General features: G+C 45.4%; 1 protein-coding gene and 1 long non-coding RNA gene across 20 annotated transcripts in view; one reads left to right on the top strand and one right to left on the bottom strand.

Moving 5' to 3' along the window:
* Positions 1–24,795, top strand: part of LOC144828501 (uncharacterized) — a 2,902,672-nt gene that overhangs the window by 1,082,494 nt on the left and 1,795,383 nt on the right. The gene's annotated exons all lie outside the window — the stretch shown is intronic.
* LOC144828498 (CMP-N-acetylneuraminate-beta-galactosamide-alpha-2,3-sialyltransferase 1-like) overlaps positions 1–24,795 on the bottom strand; it is a 297,640-nt gene that overhangs the window by 73,190 nt on the left and 199,655 nt on the right. For all 3 annotated transcript variants that reach the window (XR_013610454.1, XM_078686719.1, XM_078686720.1), the window contains exon 3: positions 16,033–16,226. Coding sequence is in view for 2 of the 3 variants with exons in the window: in XM_078686719.1 (XP_078542845.1) it covers positions 16,033–16,226 (194 nt within the window). In the remaining variant the exon portion in view is untranslated. The remainder of the gene's footprint in view (positions 1–16,032; positions 16,227–24,795) is intronic.

The following is a 24,795-nucleotide window of genomic DNA, read 5'->3' as shown; positions in this document are numbered from 1 at the left end:
GCCCATCGGATCACTGACAGAATATCGACAGACAAAATTTCGACCTACCAAAATATCGAGTTAAAAATATAGTATGCCAGATTATAGACTGCCTATCTACAAACAGGTAAGTACAAAAATATCGACTCCAAAATGTCGATTGTAAAAAATATAGACTGTCAAAATATCAATTTTTTAAATGTCTTAAAATTAATTTAAAACTAATATAATGATAAATATAATTAATTTAAACATACTTAAAATAATTGAATAAATGTAAAATTTATAAATAATTAATGTAACTTTAAAATAAAAAAAATAAAAAATGTAATTATATATTTGGGCAGGAGGTGCGAGATGACAAGCCTTCATTTGCAGACTTTCAAGGTGCGGGACACTTTCACCAACCCACAAGGGTTTTTATTGGTAATCACTTGGCAGCGTGCAAACAACTCACTGGAGGAATATTACCCGGCACTTCAGAGACCAGAATGCAGTTTTCTGTCGACGCCCACTGGGGCGGGATCTTGAATGATCTTAAGTGCGGGGAGTGTTTGACAACTGCTGTGCCTATTTGGCCATGATTAAGTGCGAGGAAGCACGAAACGCGTCGGGCGCTTGGATTTGGGTGTTCAGTGACTCTGCCATTGTAAGCCTCAGCTTTCACCAATAAAACGCTGGTACTTACCTTCCTGTGTGTGGCTTTCCTGAAATTTGGGACAACTTGTGTTGGATATATATATATATATATATATATATATATATATACACATAATATTAACGGTAAACATCCTTTACAACGTAACTTTTACCACGCAGTGCCTTTACGACGCAACTTTTACAACGCAAACCATTACAACGCATTGCGCTGGGGGGAGCTCTAGGATAGGGAATAGGTTTAATGTACTATCCAACACCTTCCCTATTATCCACGGGGACTGGAGTTGGAATAGTAAATTAAACTATTCACTATCCAGCGCCCAAAAGCATTATGCGTTGTAAAGGTATTCGTTGTAAATACCGCGTTGTAAAGGCATGCGATGTAAAAGCATGCGTTGTAATGTCATAAATCCATTATTAACAAAACATATACAATATTTTTACCGTAGGATAGCGAGAGGGCTAAATTTAATACAACCACTCCAGTAAGTGCAACAGTAGGAAAACATTGGATAGCGTAGGGGTAAAAAATACTATTCCCACTCCAAAGAGTGCAACAGTAGGGAAAGCGTTGGATAGCGTAGGGGTAAAAATTACTATTCCCACTCCAAAGAGTGCAACAGTAGGGAAAGCTTTGGATAGCGTAGGGGTAAAAATTACTATTCCCACTCCAGTGAGTGCAACAGTAGGGAAAGTGTTGAATAGCGTAGGGGTAAAAATTACTATTCCCACTCCAGTGAGTGCAACAGTAGGGAAAGAGTTGGATAGCGTAGGGGTAAAAATTACTATTCCCACTCCAGTGAGTGCAACAGTAGGGAAAGCGTTGGATAGCGTAGGGGTAAAAATTACTATTCCAACTCCAGAGAGTGCAACAGTAGGGAAAGCGTTGGATAGTGGGAGGGTAAAAATTACTATTCCCACTCCAGAGAGCGCAACAGTAGGGAAAGCGTTAGATAGCGTAGGGGTAAAAATTACTATTCCTAATCTAGAGAGTGCAACAGTAGGGAAAGCGTTGGATAGTGGGAGGTTAAAAATTACTATTCCCACTCCAGAGAGTTCACCAGTAGGGAAAGCGTTGGATAGCGTAGGGGTAAAAATTACTATTCCCACTCCAGAGAGTGCAACAGTAGGGAAAACGTTGGATAGCGTAGGGGTAAAAATTACTATTCCCACTCCAGTGAATGCAACAGTAGGGAAAGCGTTGGATAGCGTAGGGGTAAAAATTACTATTCCCACTCCAGTGAGTGCAACAGTAGGGAAAACGTTGGATAGCGTAGGGGTAAAAATTACTATTCCAACTCCAGAGAGTGCAACAGTAGGGAAAGCGTTGGATAGCGTAGGGGTAAAAATTACTATTCCCACTCCAAAGAGTGCAACAGTAGGGAAAGCTTTGGATAGCGTAGGGGTAAAAATTACTATTCCCACTCCAGTGAGTGCAACAGTAGGGAAAGTGTTGGATAGCGTAGGGGTAAAAATTACTATTCCCACTCCAGTGAGTGCAACAGTAGGGAAAGAGTTGGATAGCGTAGGGGTAAAAATTACTATTCCCACTCCAGTGAGTGCAACAGTAGGGAAAGCGTTGGATAGCGTAGGGGTAAAAATTACTATTCCAACTCCAGAGAGTGCAACAGTAGGGAAAGCGTTGGATAGTGGGAGGGTAAAAATTACTATTCCCACTCCAGAGAGCGCAACAGTAGGGAAAGCGTTAGATAGCGTAGGGGTAAAAATTACTATTCCTAATCTAGAGAGTGCAACAGTAGGGAAAGCGTTGGATAGTGGGAGGTTAAAAATTACTATTCCCACTCCAGAGAGTTCACCAGTAGGGAAAGCGTTGGATAGCGTAGGGGTAAAAATTACTATTCCCACTCCAGTGAGTGCAACAGTAGGGAAAACGTTGGATAGCGTAGGGGTAAAAATTACTATTCCAACTCCAGAGAGTGCAACAGTAGGGAAAGAGTTGGATAGCGTAGGGGTAAAAATTACTATTCCCACTCCAGTGAGTGCAACAGTAGGGAAAACGTTGGATAGCGTAGGGGTAAAAATTACTATTCCAACTCCAGAGAGTGCAACAGTAGGGAAAGCGTTGGATAGTGGGAGGGTAAAAATTACTATTCCCACTCCAGAGAGTGCAACAGTAGGGAAAGCGTTGGATAGTGGGAGGGTAAAAATTACTATTCCCACTCCAGAGAGTGCAACAGTAGGGAAAGCGTTGGATAGCATAGGGGTAAAAATTACTATTCCCACTCCAGAGAGTGCAACAGTAGGGAAAACGTTGGATAGCGTAGGGGTAAAAATTACTATTCCCACTCCAGTGAATTCAACAGTAGGGGAAAGCGTTGGATAGCGTATGTTTAAAAATTACTATTCCCACTCCAGTGAGTGCAACAGTAGGGAAAACGTTGGATAGCGTAGGGGTAAAAATTACTATTCCAACTCCAGAGAGTGCAACAGTAGGGAAAGCGTTGGATAGTGGGAGGGTAAAAATTACTATTCCCACTCCAGAGAGTGCAACAGTAGGGAAAGCGTTGGATAGCGTAGGGGTAAAAATTACTATTCCCACTCCAGAGAGTGCAACAGAAGGGAAAGCGTTGGATAGCGTAGGGGTAAAAATTACCTATTCCACTCCAGTGAGTGCAATAGTAGGGAAAGTAAATACTTCATATATAAATATAAATAACATAAATATTAATACCAATTGCAAATTAATTAAAATATTTTACAATTGTATAAAATATATTAATTAATCAATAAAAATTAAAAATAAAAATTAATTAATAATACAAATAACCTAATAATACTAAATATTTACCAATTAACCATAAATCTTTTTACAATTTAAAAATATTTAGAAATTAGACACTAAATAAAATATTTTAAAAATGTAATTACTTACTATTAAATTACTTTCCAAGCTGTTCCCCTATAAACCCACAACCCACTACAAAAAATAATTTAATAAAAGTAACATAATTATCAATTTATCAATTACAATAAATTACCAATTATATTTTAATTAATTACCAATTATTAATTAACAATTATTTCTGAATAAATACCAATAAATAAAATAACATATTTAATTAATTATAATTAAATTACTTCCCACCCTATTCCCCTATAAAACCAAAACCCACTACAGAAAATAAATTATTAAAATTAACATTTTTATCAATTAATCAATTATAATTAATTACTAATTTTATTTTAATAAATTACCAATTAATAATTAATTAACAATTAATTCTAAATAAATACCAATAAGGAATATGCTACTTACCAGTATGCATCTGTTCTTGGCATAGAGGGCTGCAGAGTGGTACATTTATGAATAGATCGCCATCTGGTGTTGGGCTCGGATGATTGCACTTTGTTTTTCTTCTGGAGAAGTCTTTGTCGTCATAGGTGACTCCTCCTCTCGGTGTTAGTGCGCATGGGCATCGGCTCCATCCTTAGATTGTTTTGCCATAGTAGGGTTAGATGGAGTAGTGTAGTGTAGTACATAAAGATATGCCCATGTAAATGTATCTAAATAAGATAATGTTGGGACAGACACAGGTTTCCGGGGAGGCAGGGAGGGCATGTACCACTCTGCAGCCCTCTATGCCAAGAACAGATGCATACTGGTAAGTAGCATATTCCGTTCGAGGCATATGGGCTGCAGATGGTACATTTATGAATAGATTGTACAGCAGTTACCTCCCTAGCGGTGGTCACCAGTGTCTGTCGCAACTGTCTGAAATAGAGTTTTTAATACAGCTTGGCCCACTCTGGCTTGTTGTGCAGCCTGTACATCAACACAGTAGTGCTTTGTGAATGTATGTGGTGTAGACCAAGTTGCTGCTCTACATATGTCATCTAGGGGAATGTTCCCTAAGAATGCCATAGATGCTCCTAGTTTTCTTGTGGAATGAGCTCTAGGAGGAACAGTTAATGTTCTCTTTGCTTTAATGTAACATATTTGTATACATCTTACAATCCATCTTGCGATGCCTGCTTTAGAGATAGGATTGCCCTTATGTGTTGGGGAAAATGCTACAAATAGTTGTTTAGTTTTCCTGAAGTCTTGTGTTCTTTCTATGTAGTACAAAATGGCTCTTTTAACATCTAGTGTATGTAGAGCCCTTTCTGCCACCGTCTGTGGCTTTGGAAAGAAGACTGGTAATTCCACTGGCTGATTGATGTGGAATGCTGAAATTACTTTAGGCAAGAACTTTGGGTTTGTTCTAAGAACCACTTTATTCTGGTGTATCTGTAGGAATGGTTCTTGTATTGTTAATGCCTGTAGCTCGCTTACTCTTCTGAGTGAGGTAATGGCTATAAGGAATGCCACCTTCCATGTAAGGAATTGTATTTCGCACCTATGCATAGGTTCGAAGGGTGGCCCCATTAGTCTGGTGAGTACTACGTTGAGGTTCCAGACTGGGGAAGGTGGTAATCTTGGTGGAATGACTCTTTTAAGACCTTCCATGAATGCTTTTATCGCTGGTACTCTGAACAGTGATATGCGCTGCCTGTTTTGTAGGTATGCTGCTATAGCTGCTAGATGTACTCTGATAGATGTGTACGCTAGATTACATTGCTGTAAGTGTAACAAGTAGCAAATAATCTCCCTTGTTGATACGTCTAGAGGGTTGATATTGTTATTAGTACAGTGTATAGCAAACCTCTTCCACTTAGCTGCATAGCATGCTCTGGTGGTTGGACGTCTCGCTTGTTTAATTATTTCCATGCAATTTGGGGGGAGATCTAAGTACCCAAATTCTAGGATTTCAGGAGCCAGATCGCTAAGTTCAATTGAGTTGGATCTGGGTGCATTATTTCTCCATGGTTCTGTGTAAGGTGCATGGGTAGAATTCGTAGCTTTTGATGTGGCACTTGTGAGAGTTGCAGGAGCGTGGTGAACCACGGCTGTCTTGCCCACGTGGGTGCTACTAGTATCATGGTCATTGAATGTTGTTGCAGTTTCCTGACCACTAATGGGATTAGTGGGAGAGGGGGAAAAGCGTATGCAAATTTGTTGGACCAATTTATCCATAACGCATTGCCCTGCGACAGGTGATGTGGGTACCTGGACGCGAAGCTTTGGCATTTTGCGTTCTGATGAGTGGCAAATAGGTCTATCTCTGGTTGTCCCCATCTTTGGAAGAATGGCTGCAGTATTTGTTGGTGCAGTTCCCATTCGTGTATTTGTTCCGACTGTCTGCTTAAGATGTCTGCTATCTGGTTTTGAACTCCTGGTAGGTGTTCGGCTAACAGATAGATGTTTTGAGGAATGGCCCATCTCCAAATCTCCTGTGCTAGTCTGGATAATTGGAGAGAGTGCGTCCCCCCCTGTTTTTGAATATAATACATTGCTGTCATGTTGTCTGTTCTGATCAGGACTGCTTTGTGGATAACATGTATCTGAAAGGCTTTCAATGCTAGAAACACTGCCAGTAGTTCTAGATAGTTGATGTGCAGTGTTCTTTCCTGCACACTCCACCTTCCTTGTACTGTGTATTTGTCCATATGTGCTCCCCATCCGGTGAGCGATGCGTCTGCTGTTATTGTCACCTGTGGAATTGGCTCTAGGAACGACCGCCCCTTGGTAATGTTTGTTCTGTTCCACCACTTCAGAGAGCGGTGTGTGCGGTCGTCTACCAACACCAGATCCGTAATCTGTCCTTGAGCCTGATTCCACTGTGTCGCTAAGCATTCTTGTAGCGGACGCATTTGTAGTTTTGCATATGGTATTAGCAGTATGCAGGATGACATCATGCCTAATAGCTGCATGAACACTCTTGCTGTTAGTGAGTGTTGTGGCTGAAATCTCTGAATGATTGTAAGCATTGCTTGGACTCTGATTGGGTTGGGGTACACTTTGGCTTTTTCTGTGTCTATGGTAGCCCCCAGATATTGTTGAACTTTGTTTGGTTGTAGGTGTGATTTTGTGTAGTTCACCGTGAACCCTAGCTGGTGTAGTAGCTGAATTGTCTTTTGTGTGTGTTGCAGACACTCCTCTTGCGACCTGGCTTTTATTAGCCAGTCGTCCAAGTATGGGAAGACATGAATTTGTTGTCTTCTTAGGTGAGCTGCTACCACTGCCAGGCATTTTGTGAACACCCTTGGTGCCGTCGTGACACCAAATGGGAGGACTTTGAACTGATAATGTTGTCCTTCTACCACAAACCTGAGGTATTTCCTGTGGGCTTTGTGAATAGGGATATGAAAGTAAGCGTCTTTTAGATCCAGTGTAGAAAGAAAGTCCCCTTTCTTCAGTAAAGGAAGTACTTGTTGGAGCGTGACCATGTGGAAATGTTCCGAATTTATGTATGCGTTGAGAGGTCTTAGGTCCAGTATTGGCCTTAGAGACCCGTCCTTTTTGGGGATTAGGAAGTATAGGGAGTATACTCCTGTTCCCTGTTGGTGCTGTGGAACCTTCTCTATGGCATGCTTTTCTAGCAGTGATATTACTTCCTGTTTTAACAGTGTCAGGTGATCTTGTTTCATTGGACGCTGTTTGGGGGGGATGTTTGGTGGGGTAGCTGTGAGTTCTAGGCAATAACCATGTTGGATAATTTGTCTTACCCACTTGTCTGATGTGATGTTTTCCCAGACAGGTAGGAACTGTGATAGGCGTCCCCCTACCGGTGTTATATGGTCTGGGGGAAGCTCTATGAAGTCACTGTTTTGGGGTTGGAGAGTTGCGGTTGTTGTTGTTTCCGCGACCTCTACCCTTGTTGTTGTTACCCCTGTATCCACCTCTAGAATTACCTCTGGGTGATGTAGGTGTAAAAGAGGTTTGCTGTTGGTTTGTACCTGTACTTTTGGATCCTCCTCTATAGGTGGATCTACGAAAGGAACCTCTTTGTGTCGGCTGTTGCAATGCTCCCATTGATTTAGCCGTTTCTGTATCCTTTTTCATTTTTTCTAGGGCCTCATCTGTCCCTGTGCCAAAAAGTGTTTTCCCATCAAAAGGTTGGTTAAGTAACGAGGTTTGTACCTCTTGTTTGAATCCTGACACTCTGAGCCATGCATGTCTCCTTAACATGATGCTTGTATTTGTCGACCTTGCCGCAGTTTCTGCCGCGTCTAGGGCGCACTTTATTGAAGTGTTAGTAATTAACTTCCCTTCTTGTATAAGTTGATCAGCTCTCTTTTGATGTTCTTTAGGGAGATGTTTGATGAGTGTTTCTAACTCATCATAATGCGCTCTGTCATACCTTGCAAGTAGTGCTTGCGTATTAGCTATGCGCCAACTGTTTGCCGCTTGAGATGCTACTCTCTTGCCAGAGGCATCTATTAGTTTAGACTCTTTGTCAGGAGGTGGCGCTTCTCCTGTAGATAAAGAGTTTGCTCTCTTGCGAGCGTTTGTGACCACTAGTGAGTCTAGAGGAATTTGTCCCTTAATGTATATTGGGTCTTTTGGAGCTGCCCTATATTTTTTATCAATTCTTGGGTTCAATACCCTAGCCCTCACTGGGTCTTTGAATATCTCTGATGTATGACTGAGAAGGCCTTTTAGCATTGGTAGTGTTCCTGATGTTTTTTGTGCAGTAGGTAGTGTCTCTAATAAGAAGTCCTGTACTAGAGGTTCTGTATGTAGGTCTACTTTATGAAATGTTGCTGCTCTAGTAATGAGTTGTGCAAACCCAGTATTGTCATCAGGAGGTGAAGGTTTTGAGGGATATGACTCAAGGTCGGTATCATTACCTGATCCCACATTATACTCCTCCCATGGGTCTGCCTCCTCTGGGATTGTGTCCTCATCATCCCCAGGGTGTCCCCCCTCCCCTGTGTCACTCTCTCCATCTGTTGTAGGTGTAGATGGACGTGTGGGAGGAATATCTGGCCTATTGTGAGGAAGAGGCGAAGATGGTGTGTGAGGTTTGGGAGAAGGGGGAGGAGTTGTATTCGTCCCCATTGTTCTTTTCTTTGGATGAGCCTTGTCGTCCAAATGTTCATGTTTCCTCTTTTTAGGTAGTTCTGTGACTACCTTGCCAGTCTTTGGGTCAATAAACAAAGTCTTTTGTTTAGGATCCGTTCCATGTTCCTGTGTCGGTACCGCAGTTTTCGGTTCCGAAAGGTGTTTTTTCTTTGAAATGTCCATTTGTATTTTCGGTGCCGAAGTTTTGTTCGGATCCGACTTCTTCGGTATCGAAGATGTCCCCGGTGTCGAGGGTGTTTTCGGCGCCGAAGCGTGCTTCGGTGTCGACATGGACTGCTTCGACTTCGAGCTTTCCTTGACCTGGTGCTTCGGTGTCCATGTGGTCGGTTTATCGGAACCGGAACCACTATGATGGGGGACCGAGTGTTTCGGTTTCTGTTTCGTTGCCGGGCTCGAAGGCGGGGCGTTGGAAACTTTTTTCGGTTGTCTGACCGGGCTCGAGGGCGGGGTCGACACCGTGCGGGGTCTGTTTTTCGGTAAAGGGACGTCGTCACTCACGGTTTGTTGGACGTCGATTTCCTCGACGTCGGACTCGTCCGCTTCTGACCCCGCCTCGTCGGCCTCTTCTTCCTCCTCTTCTGGGTGCTGGTCCTCGAACAGCTCCGGGATTGCTTGTGACTGCATTCTCGATACCTCGTGTCTTCGGGCTCGACGGTTTCTAATCGTCGACTTTGACGAGAACGCTGCACAGGCCTCACAGTCCCTGGATTCGTGTTCAGGGGACAAGCAGAGGTTGCACACTTCGTGTAGGTCCTTGTGTGGGAACTTAGCACCACACGTTGGACATTTTTTGAATGGAGTCCTTTCCATGGACCCCGGGCTGGACTACGTCGAGTTTCTCGTAGTCGTCGTCCTTCGAATCGCGTCGGTATGGAGTGAAGTCGCGTTCGATAACGATACCGTCGATTTGGAAAGGAATACGCGCCGGTTATAACCTTCTTTGTTGAAGTCGGTCCGGAGCGCTTCGATCCTCATCCGAACCCGATGGCGGAAAAAAACAATCTAAGGATGGAGCCGATGCCCATGCGCACTAACACCGAGAGGAGGAGTCACCTATGACGACAAAGACTTCTCCAGAAGAAAAACAAAGTGCAATCATCCGAGCCCAACACCAGATGGCGATCTATTCATAAATGTACCATCTGCAGCCCATATGCCTCGAACATAAAATAACATATTTAATTCATTATAATTAAATTACTTACCACCCTATACCCCAATAAACCCACAACCCGCTACAGAATTATATTACACAAAAATTAAAAATTAATATTAACTTATCTTAATTTCGATATTTTTGTTGTCTATATTCTGACTAGTCTATATTATGTCCATTCTATATTTTGGAATCAATATTATTGCTATTCTATTCGATATTAAAATGTTCTAGTCAATATTTTGGTAGTCTATATTCTGTCTGGTCGATATTATGTCTATTATATATTTTTAACTCGATATTCTGTCTAGTCGAAATAAAAAACTCGATATTTTGACTCTATACCATGCCCATCATCATGAGCCTGCTAGAGGGGTCTGCTCCGTCCAGGGCAGTCTTGAGGCAAGAATTGGCTACATTCTTCCCCTCTTCAACAAGGTTTTAAGCTCTTTGCTTGAATTCCAGTGGCATGTTCTTTATTAACTGGCCCAGCTCTTCCAGGATCTGGTATTGGTGCCTGTTGAGCAGTGCATTGGAATTCGCCATGCGCCAGTGCATTGCAGCATTCCGTTCAATTCTTCTCCCCACCAGGTCCATCCTCTTGCTTTCTTTGTCTGGAGGTGGCCCAGAAGTAGTAGGCACATTGGCCCTCTTTCTTGCTGTTGCTGCGATGATGGAGTCTGCTGAGACCGATCCCTGAATGTAGGGTGGGTCCTTGGAGGAAACTTTATACTTTTTCTCCGTCTTGGGGATGACGGCTTTGCATGTATCTGGTTCTTTGAAAGCCTCTTTTCCCTGTGCCATTAAACTGTCGAGCATGGGCAGGAACTGGCTCCTTGTTTGTGTAGGGAGCAGTGTCTCGAGAAGGAAGTCTGCTTTCTGCTTCTCTTCGTCGAGTTTTACTTTGAAAACTGCAGCTGCATTCCTGATGACTGTGTCGTACACTCCGATGTCATCCGGCGGCGAGGGCCTCGAGGGATACGTGTCGACGGCTTCTTCTGGGCTCACGGTGTCGACGTCCTGCCAATCTATTTCCTGAGTCTCCGAGGATGCAAACCCGAGGAGTTTCCTGCGGTCGTCGTCTCCTTCATCCTCGTAGTAGGAGGCCTCCTCCTCTTCTTGGTCGTCTAAGGTCTCCACGCCCACCGACTGTCCTTCGAGGTTGTAGTCCTCCTCCTCCGTTTCCTCGACCACCTGTAGCCTAGGTTTCGTCGGGATTGTGTATTCCTTCATCCTGGCGTCGAAATCTTTTTTCCGCTGCAGGATGTTTTCCATCTCGGCCTCAAGCCGTCTTTTCTTTTTCTCCATTTCGGCAGCGTGGTCTGCGTCGAATGGATCGGGCGCTCTTTTCGGCGCCGAGCCGACCTTCGCCGTCAAAGGTTTCGGTGCCGAGCTGGCTCTCGGGTCCTTCGTTGGCGCTGAAGCGCCCTTTGGGTCCTTTTCCCTCGGCGTCGAACGCTCCTTTTCGGGGGCAATTTTCGATGTCTTCTGCTGTTCTCCAGCTCTCAGCGCCTGGGAGTCCTTCACAGAGGATCCGCTGTGCCTTGGTGTAGTCGCGGACGCCGAAGTTTTCAGGGTCGGCACTTTCGAGGTTTTACCCTCAATTTTTCGAGACTCGGGGTCTCTCGGTGCCTTAGGGGCCGTAGAGTCTCCTACCTTCTTTGGAGCCTTCGTAATATCGGTCTCTACGACCGTGTAGCCGTCGTGTTCGGTGGCGGCGTTGTCCTCCTCGTCTGATGATAGCCCCAGGTCTTGAAGGGACGGTGGCTGTCCCTTGCCCTGCATGGTGGCGTTGGCTATCCTCTGTCTCTCTCTCACTTGAAGAGTCTTCGGCGTGAAGGCGGAGCAGGCGTTGCAGTCCTCGCTACCGTGGTCGACTGGTAGGCAAAGGTTGCAGACCGGGTGCTGGTCCTTCTGCGCGTACTTGTGGTGGCAGTTACGGCAGAATTTGAAAGGAGTGTTGTCCATCTCATGCGTTCAGGGTGCCCCCTGAGCTTCTATTCTCCGATGGACGTCGAAGTTCTTGAAGTTCTTGAATTTCTTCTTCTCCTTCGTCGTCCTCTTGGATGATGTAGTCTCCTGTAGTCTTCTCAATCTCTTTTCTTGCAAAAGGTGCGTACTTTTCTTCTTCTTTCTCCAAAAATGTCTGGAGCCCTTTCGGGAACGATCCAGACCCAACCGCGGAAAAAAGAATCTCAAGATGGCGCCCAGGAGTGGGAGCTTCCGCGGGAAGCGTGCCGACGTCACCGGAAATACACCAAAGATGGGACGTCGTCGCCCACCTGGGCTACAAAAAAGAAAAAAAAAGAAAGAAAGAAAAGACTACGAATCCGGACCCAACCACAAGACCGCGGAATAATGCACAGCATAGTGAATCCAGAAAGATTCACACTGCAAAACGAAGGTTCTGAAGCTTTTTTTCTTCTGGATCTTGCCTTCTTTATAGGAGCAATTTTTAGGACTGCGGATTTGATCCAGGTATTTAGTTGCTCGTTGGCTATGTTACAGTCAGGGTTTAATTCGGGGGTTGTCCCTTCCAATTGTTCCTGTAACTTGGGTACGTTCAAATTGGCACAGTCCTGATATGTATTGTTTCTTGTTTGCATAGGTCTTGACATTATGTCTTGCTTAATCACAAGGGAGATCTTGATGACTTTATGGTCAGACCATGGCACTGGAATAATTTCCCCAATCGTTAAATTGGGGTTGGAATTAAATACTCCGTCCAGTGTGTGTCCAGCGGAGTGGGTGCCCTGTTGGACCTTTTGTATCAGTTAGCAGCTGGCCATGGTTTGTGTGATAAGCAGGGTATCTCTATCTGCGTTTTTTTCTAAGTGAAGGTTGAAATCCGCCAGTATGGTATAATCTGTCTTTTTTAAGCTAGATTCTAAGAACGGATCGAGAAGTTGCATCAGGGGGGTTTGGGCTTTTGGGGGGTCTGTATAGCAGGAGGCCTTTGAAGCCATAGTTTTTTGTGATAACAATATTAAAGGATAGAATCTCACAGTCCAGGTTGTTGCCTGTGGCCGATCCTCTTACTTGTAGCTCATCTTTATAAATGCTAGCTAACCCGCCCCCTCTTTTACCTATCCTATCCGCCCGAATTATGGAATAGCCCCCAGGGAGAGCCAGTGCCAGATCTATGCCAGAGGCTTCATTCGCCCAAGATTCCGTGACAAATAGTATATCAAGGGCATGAGATTCAATTAAGTTGGCCGTGTCTGAGTTGTGTTTTACCAGGGACCGTGCGTTGAGCAAGGCAGCTTTTATCATTTTTGGCTTTCTTTCTACTGTCCTTAGCGGGTTGCTGTGGTACAATGCTGCTCGGCGTGAAGTTGAACGGGAGTAGACATTTTGAACAGTTTTTAGCTTCATTCAACAAATTTAGGGTTGGGCAATGTGGGGGGTCGGGAGTTTCAATAGTTTGTGACTATTGTACCTTACTTTGGCATCCTTATTCCTAGTTTGGGCAGGGGGTCTGGCCCTAGGCACGGGCAAGGCGTGGACGGATGCAGACGGGCTTGCCATTGGCGCGTCACCGGCGCACCCATGCGCGCGTCCGCTGCGCGTTCGTTCTGTCATGGCTTAAATAGTACTTTGGAGCGTGGCCTGAGCAACTAGAGCGCTTAGCCGGAAATGCCACTGCACCGGAAGTGTGCTTCTATTCGATCCCCGACGCACCCTCCGTACAATCGGCACTTGCTCAGAGGGGCAAGTGAATATAGGATGATGGTTGTAGCCAGTAGCGGCTTGTGGTGGGAGTGCTGTGGGTGGTGAGGCGGGGTGGGGGAGGACCAGGGTGGGGGGTAATAAACTACAGCATATGGCTGAACAGAGGTAAGTAAACAAATAAATATATAAAACAAATGTTGTTGCGCGAGCTGCATCACATTTGGCAATGCTGCGCGCGCAATGAAATTAGTTTTATGTATTTATTTGTTTACTTACCTCTGTTCGGCCATATGCTGTAGTTTACTACCCACCACCCTGCTCCTCCCCACCCCGCCCACCGCGCCGCACCACTCCCACCACGAGCCGCTACTGGTTGTAGTATATACCACATTTGAGTATTTACATGTTTTTTTGAGTTAAGTTTAAGATGGTTTCTTAGCATCCAGTGTTGTATTTCTGACAGGCAAGTCCTCAAGTATTTTGAGGTTTAGGATGAAGTAGGTACTATCAACCTAGATATAGCAGGTAATCTTGAAGGAGCTGATGGTCATATGCTATAACATTATGACTGAAGCACCAGCCATCTAAAATATCACAGCCACTATATCGACTACTTCTGTGTTGAGAATGACTGCTTAAAGGTAAATGTAGATTTACATCTACTTACCTTATTGATATTGTGATAGTTGATGCAGTGTATGCATAAGCTTTGCAGGTTGATATTTTGACCATAATGTATTGCTTTAATATTGAACTGACAAGGTCTGGAAGTGCGGTCAGCTATGCGCTGAAGAGGAGGGGTGCGACTGTTGAGCATTGAGAGGTGGTGAATGAGTAGAAGGGTGTGAAAGTGACAACTTGCACTCTGTCAATGAGGTAGAACGTTATCTAATTCAAATCCATGCCCTAAATGCCTGCGTCTTCTAGTTTTTGTACTAGCAATTAGTGTCCTTTAGCGTTAAATGCTGATGGTAAGAGTTGTCCTGCATCCCCATTCGAATTGGTGGTGCTTAAAGGTCCTCTAAAGTGCAGATTAAGGCTGATTTCATGCGTGTTACAGTTCTGTATTCTTACTATCTGTCAGAGCAGTTTAGTTTGCTTAATGAAGCTTGAGTTATGTGAGAAGCATGCTTTTCATTGAGCATACCTAAGGATGAACTTTTGGATTTTGATTTGTACTTTGGTGAAGTCCCTGCTTTTTTTGTCAGTCGTATTGAATCGTTGGTCTGCCTTTGTATGGAGATCCTGGGCAGTGAAAATGTAGTGATGAATGCCCCGCTCTAGGACAAGGTGGCTGTCACTGTGAATTGATGGCAGTCCACCAGGTCAACAAAGCCACCTGAGGTTCTGCAAACAGAAAGACAGTGGTTTCCCTACCTTTAAATGGAGCAAGGGTGTTCCCTCTCTATTAAGCTCTAAATTGTCCCCTTTGTCTTCTGGTGACCTGCTAAGAAAATGGGCTGATCCATCACCAAATGTCAGAAACCGATCTAAGCAAGAAATGAGCTGTGAGTGGGAGCCAGAGAGTCTAGCACAAAAGGGAAACGTTATTTACATGTAGGCCCTGTCGAGCAGTCAAGATGCTAAATTAAAGACTGACTAAAAAGGTTGAAGTACACTTGTATTGAAATCAACGAGCACAGCATTTTCCATGCAATATTAGACAATATTAGGCCCTGCAGATTGGAATATGTGTTTCATCCGACACAAAGTACTTGATGTATTTGTTAATGGTTACATTTGTTAATTGTAGCTTCTTCCCTTTTGTGGTCATAGTATATCTATGAGGTCAAATTAGAAAATCTAAAGCAATATATCCCAGCCTTGTTGACTGCAGTGTTCAATCCACTGTTTATGTAAAGAAAGAAAGTAATATTCTTCTGAAAAGCTATCCAAATATTTGAATCGAGAAAGAGGTTGTTTCCAATTTTTCTTCCAATATAATTTTGATTCACTAACAACGAGCCAGAACAAAACATACACAAGTAATATAAAATTGCAAATAGTGAGTTAGCTCTACCCCATCTCTATCTAAAATAAAATTATTAAATAGTGAATTAGCTCTATCCCACCTCTATCTCTGTGCAATAAATGTATCCCATCAACTAAGGACAAAATCTTGCTAGACATTACCTTACAATGGCTTACAGCTAAGCTATAGCCATTTGTTATTCAGATTACAAATTCTCTATCGTAACTTGTCGCAAAGGAACATTGTAACAAGGTCGTGTGTGTTCAGTGAAAGTTTTACTTTTAGGCACTAAACGTGCAATTCATTTAAAATTGGAAAAAGATTTGCAGTCACTATGTTATTTTTCTCATACCCCAATGCTATCTCACTCACTTAAATACGCTATTCCGCCAGTTTCTTTCACTCATTGCTTTGCGCACTATTTCGTGTTTTTTCGTGTGTTTTTATACTATGTGTGTTCCTTTAAAAGATCTTCCACCTTTTTAGCAAGCAGAGCCTCCTGCTGACATTCTTTGTGCTGTACATCCAATCATGCTTGCTCTTTTTCCCATCTCTCTTATCTGAGGTGTGATTTGCTGACAAATGATTGGTAACATGTTTGTCTTCCCACATCATCACTTTTAAGGAGCCAACAAGCAACAATATATACAAAGCTTATTTACTCACCGCAAAACAAGATCATGGCCGTCAATCCATATTCCATAGCCCGAATCCCTCAGATTCCCAGAATTTCCTACCACAGCACATCTTCTACACTTGTATGGACTGATCTCCGGAAAGTCGGAATCTCCAGAAATGGTCTCGAATACCTGGCTTATTGTTTCATTAAAAGGTCTGGGATTGGTCTCCCTCTGCAATTTCTGCAAGAAAAAGTAAAATGAGACACCATACAAACTGAATGAGGTTTTGCAAATACTAACTATTGCGTCATCTTCTCAAATGTTGAAGTGCACGTATACGGCATGCTGACCAAAGGGATCATTTCATTAGAATCATCAAAGGAGGGAAGAGATTTCACATGGTTTCTAACCCATGATGATATCACAGGAAGCGAGATTAGGTGAACCCCGTTTATTTTAAATAAATAATGTTTTTTAAACTCCTATAAATAAATATTATTAGTTACCTGGCAAACACAACCATCAAAAAGTAAGAAATACTTATTTTCAAATCATAAGTAGGCAGATTGGAGAAATCTAAAAGTGCGTGAAGGTGCAAGCATGGATGATTCAGAACTTCGTACAAATCTTTCAATTTTTTCTTCTTTAAAAAAACGAAAAAATCCAGCTAAATCTTCCTTTTCTAGTGGTTGTATTCTATTTCTACTGCCACAAGGAGCCACAAATAGACTGTTGCTGCTCCACACCGGTTCTGTGATGGAGTCCTAAACCGAAGCACACCCATGCCAAAAGTCTGAGCCCCACCCCTGTTCCTCTATGTCAAAGCAAAGCCCGTTTTTTCTAGTTTTTAGGTCGAGCCTAGGCAGCACATGCGTGACTCTGCTAGGCAGAGCACAAGTTGTATAAAAAGACGTGATGGGACAGACCAAGTAAGACAATATGCAAAGGACCTCATGACGTCATGAGGTAGCGCTATAAAAAAAAATAGTGCTATTTACATTATTTTTGTAAAGACTAGGACAGACTAACCCATCTGATCGTCTTACAGTGTCTGCATTTATATACAGGGACCAGGGCTCGAGTCGGGGTACCACGCGGGTGGACGGCTTCCCCCACTTATTTTACAGGGTGGACGCCGTTCCCCCTGCCAATCAGCTGGACTTCACCTTTTTGGCCTCTCTGGGACGAGATCGGAGCCACCTTTCGTGACGTCACTTCCTGTTGTGATGTCACTTCCGTTGACAGCATCCCCCCACTTCTTTTTTTAGGACTTGTGCCCTGACAGGGACTGAACAAAGGCAAAAGCATGCCTCTCTTAAGTACCTATGAAGAGAAAGCAAGCTGTGTGCCTTTGTTTCCCTCTGTGGCATTTACATTTAAATGTAAGTTTTCAGGCGGCCCCAGTCAGCATATACAAAAACAAGCATTTACAATGCAATAGGTCTCGCGGCATTAAAGTTTGAGTTACTGGCATTGTAAATGACAATGCTTTGCATGAATTATTTTTTTTTTATTTGAAATTGTGCCTGGTGGATGCGTGCACTGACGGCTGGTGGTGTTTGTGCCTGATGAAACTGTGCACTGACGGCTGGTGGTGTTTGTGCCCGGTGAAAGCGTGCACTGACGACTGATGGTGTCTGTGCCTGTTGAAAGTGTGCACTGACGGCCAGTGGGTGTATGCCTGGTGAAAGCGTGCACTGACGGCTGGTGGTGTGTGTGTGCCTGTTGAAAGTGTGCACTGATGGCTGGTGGTGTGTGTGCCTGATGGCAAAGCGTGCACTGGCGGCTGGTGGTGTGTGTGCCTGGTGGCAAAGCGTGCACTGACGGCTGGTGGTGTGTGTGTCTGGAAGCGTTCACTGAAGGCTGGTGGTGTGTATGCCTGGTGGAAGCGTACACTGACAGCTGGAGGTGTGTGTGCCTGGTGAAAGCATGCACTGACGGCTGGTGGTGTGTGCCTGGTGAAAGCGTGCACTGATGGCTGGTGGTGTGTGTGTGCCTGGTGAAAGCGTGCACTGATGGCTGGTGGTGTGTGTGCCTGGTGAAAGTATGCACTGATGGCCGGTGGTGTGTATGCCTGGTGAAAGCGTACACTGACGGCTGATACTGTGTGTGTGTGCCTGTTGAAACAAGTTGGTTTGGCTGATTCAAAGTACAATATCTTAATTATACAACAAAAAGTAAACAATGGCCAACCCTTATCTTCCTTAACGTTTTAGGTTTGAATTGAGTCTGAAATCAACTCTGAACTCTGTAGGTTTCAAACTGCTGGCTCATCATGGGCATCTGATACCTTAAATGGCCCGCTTCCTGTTTGTGCTGTGGTGATGTGAGGTTTGGCCATCAGGATGCAAGGAAGGCAGTGTGGTGATATGTCTTATTTTATTTGTATTTATTTTAAAAGATTTGTATAGCGCGAACATGACCCAAGTGGGTATCAGAGTGTCCATCGCAGTTTTATTTTACAGTCCACCGTGAAGATCTAAATATGTGTAAACTTGTTTCAAATGAACAACCGCTCCAAGTCCACTAAATTGCAAAGGGTGTGGGGACACTGATGTAGCCAAGTTAAATAATTTGTGATATCACAAAAGACAAGCTTACATTGTGCATTGATGTCACAATCTATATTTGGGTCCGGGGCCCGACAGCACGTAAAACAAAGGCGAGGAGTAGGCAATGGTAGTGTATACAACAATTAGGGGTCGGAAATAATAAAATATAAACAAGCAGCGAGGGGGCAATAACATCAAATTAAACGTGTGGTAGGGTGGGCAATGATAACATGTAAGTAAGTGTGGAACTGGCAATGATGCCGCATAAAACAATTAGGAATCGGGCAATAATGGCGCATAAATCAAGGAGTCAGTGGGCAATGACATCACATCACATCCGTCATGAGTGGGCGATGACATCACATAAACAAGTGTAGGGAATGGACAATAAAAAGACAAAGCAAGCAATGAGACTACATTGATATCGAAAGACAAAGCAAGTAGGGAACATGCAGTGACGTCACTAATAGGAATCCAGATTTGGGTTTTGATGTTGCATGAGGTGGGAGGGGCTGGGTACCAAAGTAACAACAGATGTGTGCTGATCACTCACTGACATCCTGGACGAAACGTTAAGAATGTGAAGTAACAAAAAACACAAACAGAATCTCTTCCCTGGCACCACCAGATCAGTGCTGAGGTGGCATTAATGGTACAAGAGAAGATAGTAAGTGGTTGGCACTGGATTCCCCAGAGACTTACCCAGGATTGGCACAAATGCCACAAAGGAAAAGCAGTGAATGTTCATGCATTTCACAGGGAAAAGCGAGTGTGCACCTAATGTTGTGAAGCTATTGCAGCCAAGCTTAACATCTTGGCTGCAAGCGCTAGGAGAGCTTTGCTCTTGCTGCTGACAGAGGCATCTTTTGCGTTTTAATTATCCCGTTTTTCCATTTACTTTCAATTTATGTTGCTCGTTTTCCCTTGTTTTTAAATTGGGCCACTCACAGACCCACACTGCTGTCACCTCACTCCCACTGTAATTTGGCATTACTCACCGCGTTTTAGCGGGTCCCTGCCCACTGTCTCGCCTGGTGGCCATATTGGGAGGGGGGACATTGTAGGCGGCGCGGTTAGCGCTCCAGTGTGCACGCGCTCGGCGACCATAAAGGAAGGCAAGCGTCAGGTGAGTGCCCTTAACAACTTGGCTGCAAGCGCTAGGAGAGCTTTGCTCTTGCTGCTGACAGAGGCATCTTTTGCGTTTTAATTATCCCGTTTTTCCATTTACTTTCAATTTATGTTGCTCGTTTTCCCTTGTTTTAAATTGGGCCACTCACAGACCCACACTGCTGTCACCTCACTCCCACTGTAATTTGGCATTACTCACCGCGTTTTAGCGGGTCCCTGCCCACTGTCTCGCCTGGTGGCCATATTGGGAGGGGGGACATTGTAGGCGGCACGGTTAGCGCTCCAGTGTGCACGCGCTCGGCGAACATAAAGGCAGCCATGCTGACGCGCAGCGTCATCACGCAGCGTCATCGCCGGATTGTCGCCGGAGTTTCGCCAGAGTCAAGCCCGTCTGTGCCCGTCCGGGCCCAGACGGGCCTTGGGCATGCTACTCTGCTCAACTCTCCGAACACACGGATTCCCTCCTACAGGTACTCACGGGACTCGCTTCTCGCATTACGCGTGCCAAGACATCCTAGTTGTTACTATTATTGGGCGGAGGGTGGTGTATTCAAACCCTGTTCTGGCTGTCGCCCACATAATACGGTTAAGGCTCCCGATTCTTATATAATGGCTCTGCTTAATTGCAGATCACTTCCCTGTCACTCGACGGAAATCCATTGCCTTCTTTTGGACTATAGGTTGGATGTTTTATTTCTTACGGAGACGTGGCTATCCGCTGGTTCCGACCCCGACATTGTTAATGCTCTTCCCCCGGGATACCTCATGTGTCACCTCGATAGGCCGGATGGAAGAGGGGGCGGAGTGGCAATTATTTACAGAGACACATTGGTATGCAAAGCCGCTGATTGCGGCATTAATAATGCTGAGAGTTGTCATTTCACTCTTGGCATCTCTTCAACTGTCTCTATCTCTGGTATTTTGGTGTACCGGCCTCCTGCTACGCTAGGGAACTTTGTGGATTCTTTTATGGAAACTGTTATTCCACTTGCTGCGGCTTCGTCCAATTTTCTTATTCTTGGGGACTTCAATTTTCATTTTGACGACCCCAATGACGTGGTGTCAAGGGATCTTACAAGTTTGCTTGGTGCACTTGACCTGCATCTTGTTAATGTGGGAGTGACTCATAACAGAGGTCATCAGCTGGATGCGGTCTTCGCTAATTCGGCGAATTTACAGGCCCTCCAGACGTTGGCTCTCCCTTGGACTGACCACCATTTCATTCCGTTTAGCTGGTTGTCTGGGAACCGGAGAGACCCTCCACTTAGGCAACATACTGTGGACCGCCTCTGGTCGAAGCTTCCGGTAGATAGGTGGGCGGAAGAGCTAGCCAGAACCTGTCCCCATCATGTAGAAGACCCCAGCTTTGCTGATCAGCTTGTAGTCAATTGGCTAACCAACTCGTTGGACTTGCTGATCCCGAACAAAAGGAGGCTTGTCAGGGAGAGAAGAATTGGTTCTGCTCCCTGGTACACCCCCGAACTCAGGTGCATTCGAACTTCCTGTAAAAGGTTTGAATGTGCCTGGAGGAGAGAGCAGACCGAGGAAAGTCGGGCCTCTTATAGGAAGGAGCTGAGGAAATATAAAAGGGCACTGAAGGACGCTAAAAGGGCTTTCTTTAGCGAGAGGATTGCGAGGGCAAGTAATTCCTCCGGCGAGTCGTTTAAAATTTTTAAAGAACTTCTGAAAGCACCCACCCCCCCAGTGCTACACGATGACCCTAAAGGACAATGTGAGGATTTGGCAAAATTCTTTCATTCAAAAATAGAGAAAATATTATCCTCCTTACCCTCTATCCCTCTCATTCAGGAATCAGTCATTGGCTCTACTAACTGCCCGACTGAGCTTATATCCTTTGGCCCCTTCTCGGAAGAGGAGGTTACAAAGGTCCTGCTGGAGTTGAAGAGTGGCTCTCCGAGTGATCCAGTCCCGATGAAACACCTTAAGCCCGTGGTTAACATCCTGTCAACGCCTTTGACTGATCTCATAAACCTCTCACTTGCTCAGGGCATAGTGCCACAGAGATGGAAAAAGGCTGTGGTGAAAGCCATACTGAAAAAACCAGGATTGGATCCATCTGATTTGGCCAATTTTAGGCCAATTTCTCTCCTCCCTGGTTTTTCAAAAATTGCTGAGAAGCTTGTCAATCATCAGCTCTCGTACCATCTTGAAGCTAACCACCTGCTAGGAGACTCCCAGACTGGTTTCCGCCCCGGCCATGGAACAGACACTGCCTTGTTGGCAGTAGTGGAGGAGGCAAGAGGCACTCTCGATACAGGGGGGTCAGTGGCAGTGATCCTCCTGGACTTGAGTGCTGCTTTCGACACCGTGAACCATCAGGTGCTCCTCCAACGGCTGTCAGAGGCAGGTGTCTCGGGGACAGCGTTGAAATGGCTGGGCTCCTTTCTTGCGGATCGTTTTTACCAGGTCTGGGAAGGGTCGGAGCAATCTGCCCCAATCCCTCTTCAATGTGGAGTCCCGCAGGGCTCATCGCTGAGCCCTACCTTATTTAATATTTATATGACTCCACTTGAAAGAGTGGTCGCCCCTTCGGGGGTGAAGATCATCAGCTATGCTGATGATACTCAGCTGGTGGTGGGCCTCACGCAATTGGCGTCCCACCCGGAGGTATTACATGACTGCCTCGCCAATGTTTATCGATGGATGTCCATCTCTGATTTAAAGCTCAATGGAGGTAAGACCGAGCTGATGCTCCTGGGCAACTCCAATCCTTCCATCATTGCGAGCTGCTGGCCCCGGTCTCTTGGCGACCCACCATCCCCCAAGAAGGAGATCAAATCCTTGGGAATATGGTTGGATGACGATCTGTCCTTTCGGACTCATGCCAAGAAGACCGCAGGGGTCTGTTTTGGCTTGTTGGGATCAGCCCGTAAGGTGTTACCTCTGCTTCCTGCTCCATCAAGGAAGTTGTTGATTCGTGGCCTAATTCTATCCAGGCTCGATTATGGGAATGCGTTGTTCCTCGGTGCTCCGGAAGCTACCCTTAAAATCCTCCAACAGGTGCAAAATGCAGCTGCGCGAGTCCTTATGGATGTCCCCAGAATGCAGTCTGCTGCTCCGGCCCTTAAAGCGCTTCACTGGCTCCCCATGAAGGAGCGGGTGAAATTTAAAGCGCTTTGTACGGCTCATAAAATTTTATATGGTAAAGGCCCTCCCATTCTTGCAAACATGGCCCGTCCCTACAAACCCTCGCGTCTGTTGCGCTCGGAGCAAAAACATCTTCTGCAGTCAGCGAGAGTAAGAAGAGCTCGGTCGGGGGGCAGGCGTTTCTCTGTGCAGGTAGCCTCCCTTTGGAACTCTCTGCCCCTTAAGATCCGCTCAGAATCCCAGATCCTACCATTTAGGAAGCTGCTTAAGACTCATTTGTTTCCTCGGTAGTGTTAGCTGAGTCTTCTTCGTTTCTGTGGTCTGTTGCGCCGGGATGCCCCTGGGTAAGCCGAGCGCATTATAAGTTTCATAATAATAATAATAATAATTGTGACGTGTACACAAATCGTACACAAGGCAGTGGGAAGGGGGCACTGAATTCATGACGTCATTTAACCAATTGCCTGTGGCCTTTGATAGTATACTAGTGGGCACTGAAGTTATAACAAGCTTTCATAGCACAGCTCTACTATGCAGTGAAACTGTAAGGAAACACCCACAGAGTGCTGACATGGAGTTATTCTGCAGTTTCTGTACTAACTGTGAGCATGGCGCCCAGCATTCCCAACTACTCTCTGGGTGGCCCTGAAGGTCCTCCCCGCCAGCGCTGAAGGTGATCCCTGAAGGCGCTTCACCTCCCCCACCTTCTACCATGGAGTTCACAGGGCTAGTTGAGGGCTCGCAAACTGCTAAGATTGGGGGTCATGGGGAGCGTGGCATCTCTTACCTCTGACTACACAGGCCCTCTAAGCAGCGCGACTAGCAGCAGGGATTGTCGGCTGGGGCACGCATGACTAGTCCAGCAACTTTCGCCAGCGCACCATGTCCGGCGAACCGATCCCATAAGACCAGCCAGCCAGCACATTATCTGCCTCCCGAAAGTAGCGGAGCTGCTGCACCGATCAAAAGAAAGTCTTGCGTTTTTGAAGAACAAGCATTAAAGAAATAGGGTATTAAAAAAAAGTTTGGCGAGCTTCAGAAAATAAAAGAAAGGTGCGCAACTCCCATTTGCATAGTGCGGAGGGAGGAGGTCATATAGGGCAGCAAATGCTGTGAGGAGTGTAAACTAAACTCCAGCAGTTTACCGAAAGATGACATATGGGCGCACTTTTAGATTAACAACACTGGCGCACAGTGAGCAATGGCGGCCGCAGCCCCCTCTCGCCGCACTTTAATTGAATTTTAACAATGGACTGTGTGCCCGTGTTGTTAATCTAAAAAGGGAATTTTTCGGAGGTGTGCAGGTAATTAAAGTAGGCACAATATAAAACCAGCTGAAGCAGCGCACATCGTGCCTGCACGAAGAGAAACTCATTAAAAACAAGCATTACCCATTCCTCCAGTGCTTCTGCTGCCTCCGTTGCTGCTCGTCGTGGTGCCTCCGTGGGTGCCGACGCTCGGCCCCAACTCCCTGCTGCCCTGCTCCTCTTCACACCGGGTCTCCGAGGAGGTTATCTCCGCCGCTCCTTCATCCTCTCCACCGGCCTCCTCCTCCCCCGGGGGCGCCTCACCACACACGTACGAGAAGAAACGAAACCGAAACTTACAAGGCGTGCGTCGTAAGCTGTCTAAGGTAGAAGCTCACGGGCGCGACCCAATCCCAAGGCGCGCGTCGGAATCCGACTCTGCTATGCTGTCTCAATGCTGCGCGTGGCCAGCTCTTGTCTCCACTCCTTGTCGGCTGAGCCGACAGCTATAGTCCCCGCTGCGAGAGCGCGCTTTCGCTAAAGCGAGACCTAAAAAGAAGTCCGGATGGCCCCTTAACTTCGGCCCAGCTAGTGAAAAAAAAACCTCCCTCCCTTTACGTTGGTGCTGGGAATGGAAAGCAAACAATGTGCAGGCGCTGCTGTATGTGTTCTGGTGTCCGAAAATTACACCGGGACAAGTTCAGCATATTTCTGTGAGCCCAACTTCTTGGCAGTGGGGATGGCATCCACCCTGTGAAAAGAGTGGGGGGGCGC

The sequence above is a fragment of the Lissotriton helveticus genome, chromosome 4_1 (assembly GCF_964261635.1).
Source record: "Lissotriton helveticus chromosome 4_1, aLisHel1.1, whole genome shotgun sequence".
Taxonomy (NCBI): Eukaryota; Metazoa; Chordata; class Amphibia; order Caudata; family Salamandridae; genus Lissotriton; species Lissotriton helveticus.
The sequence above is the reverse complement of the archived record's forward strand: the minus strand, read 5'-3'. Positions and strand labels throughout refer to the sequence as shown.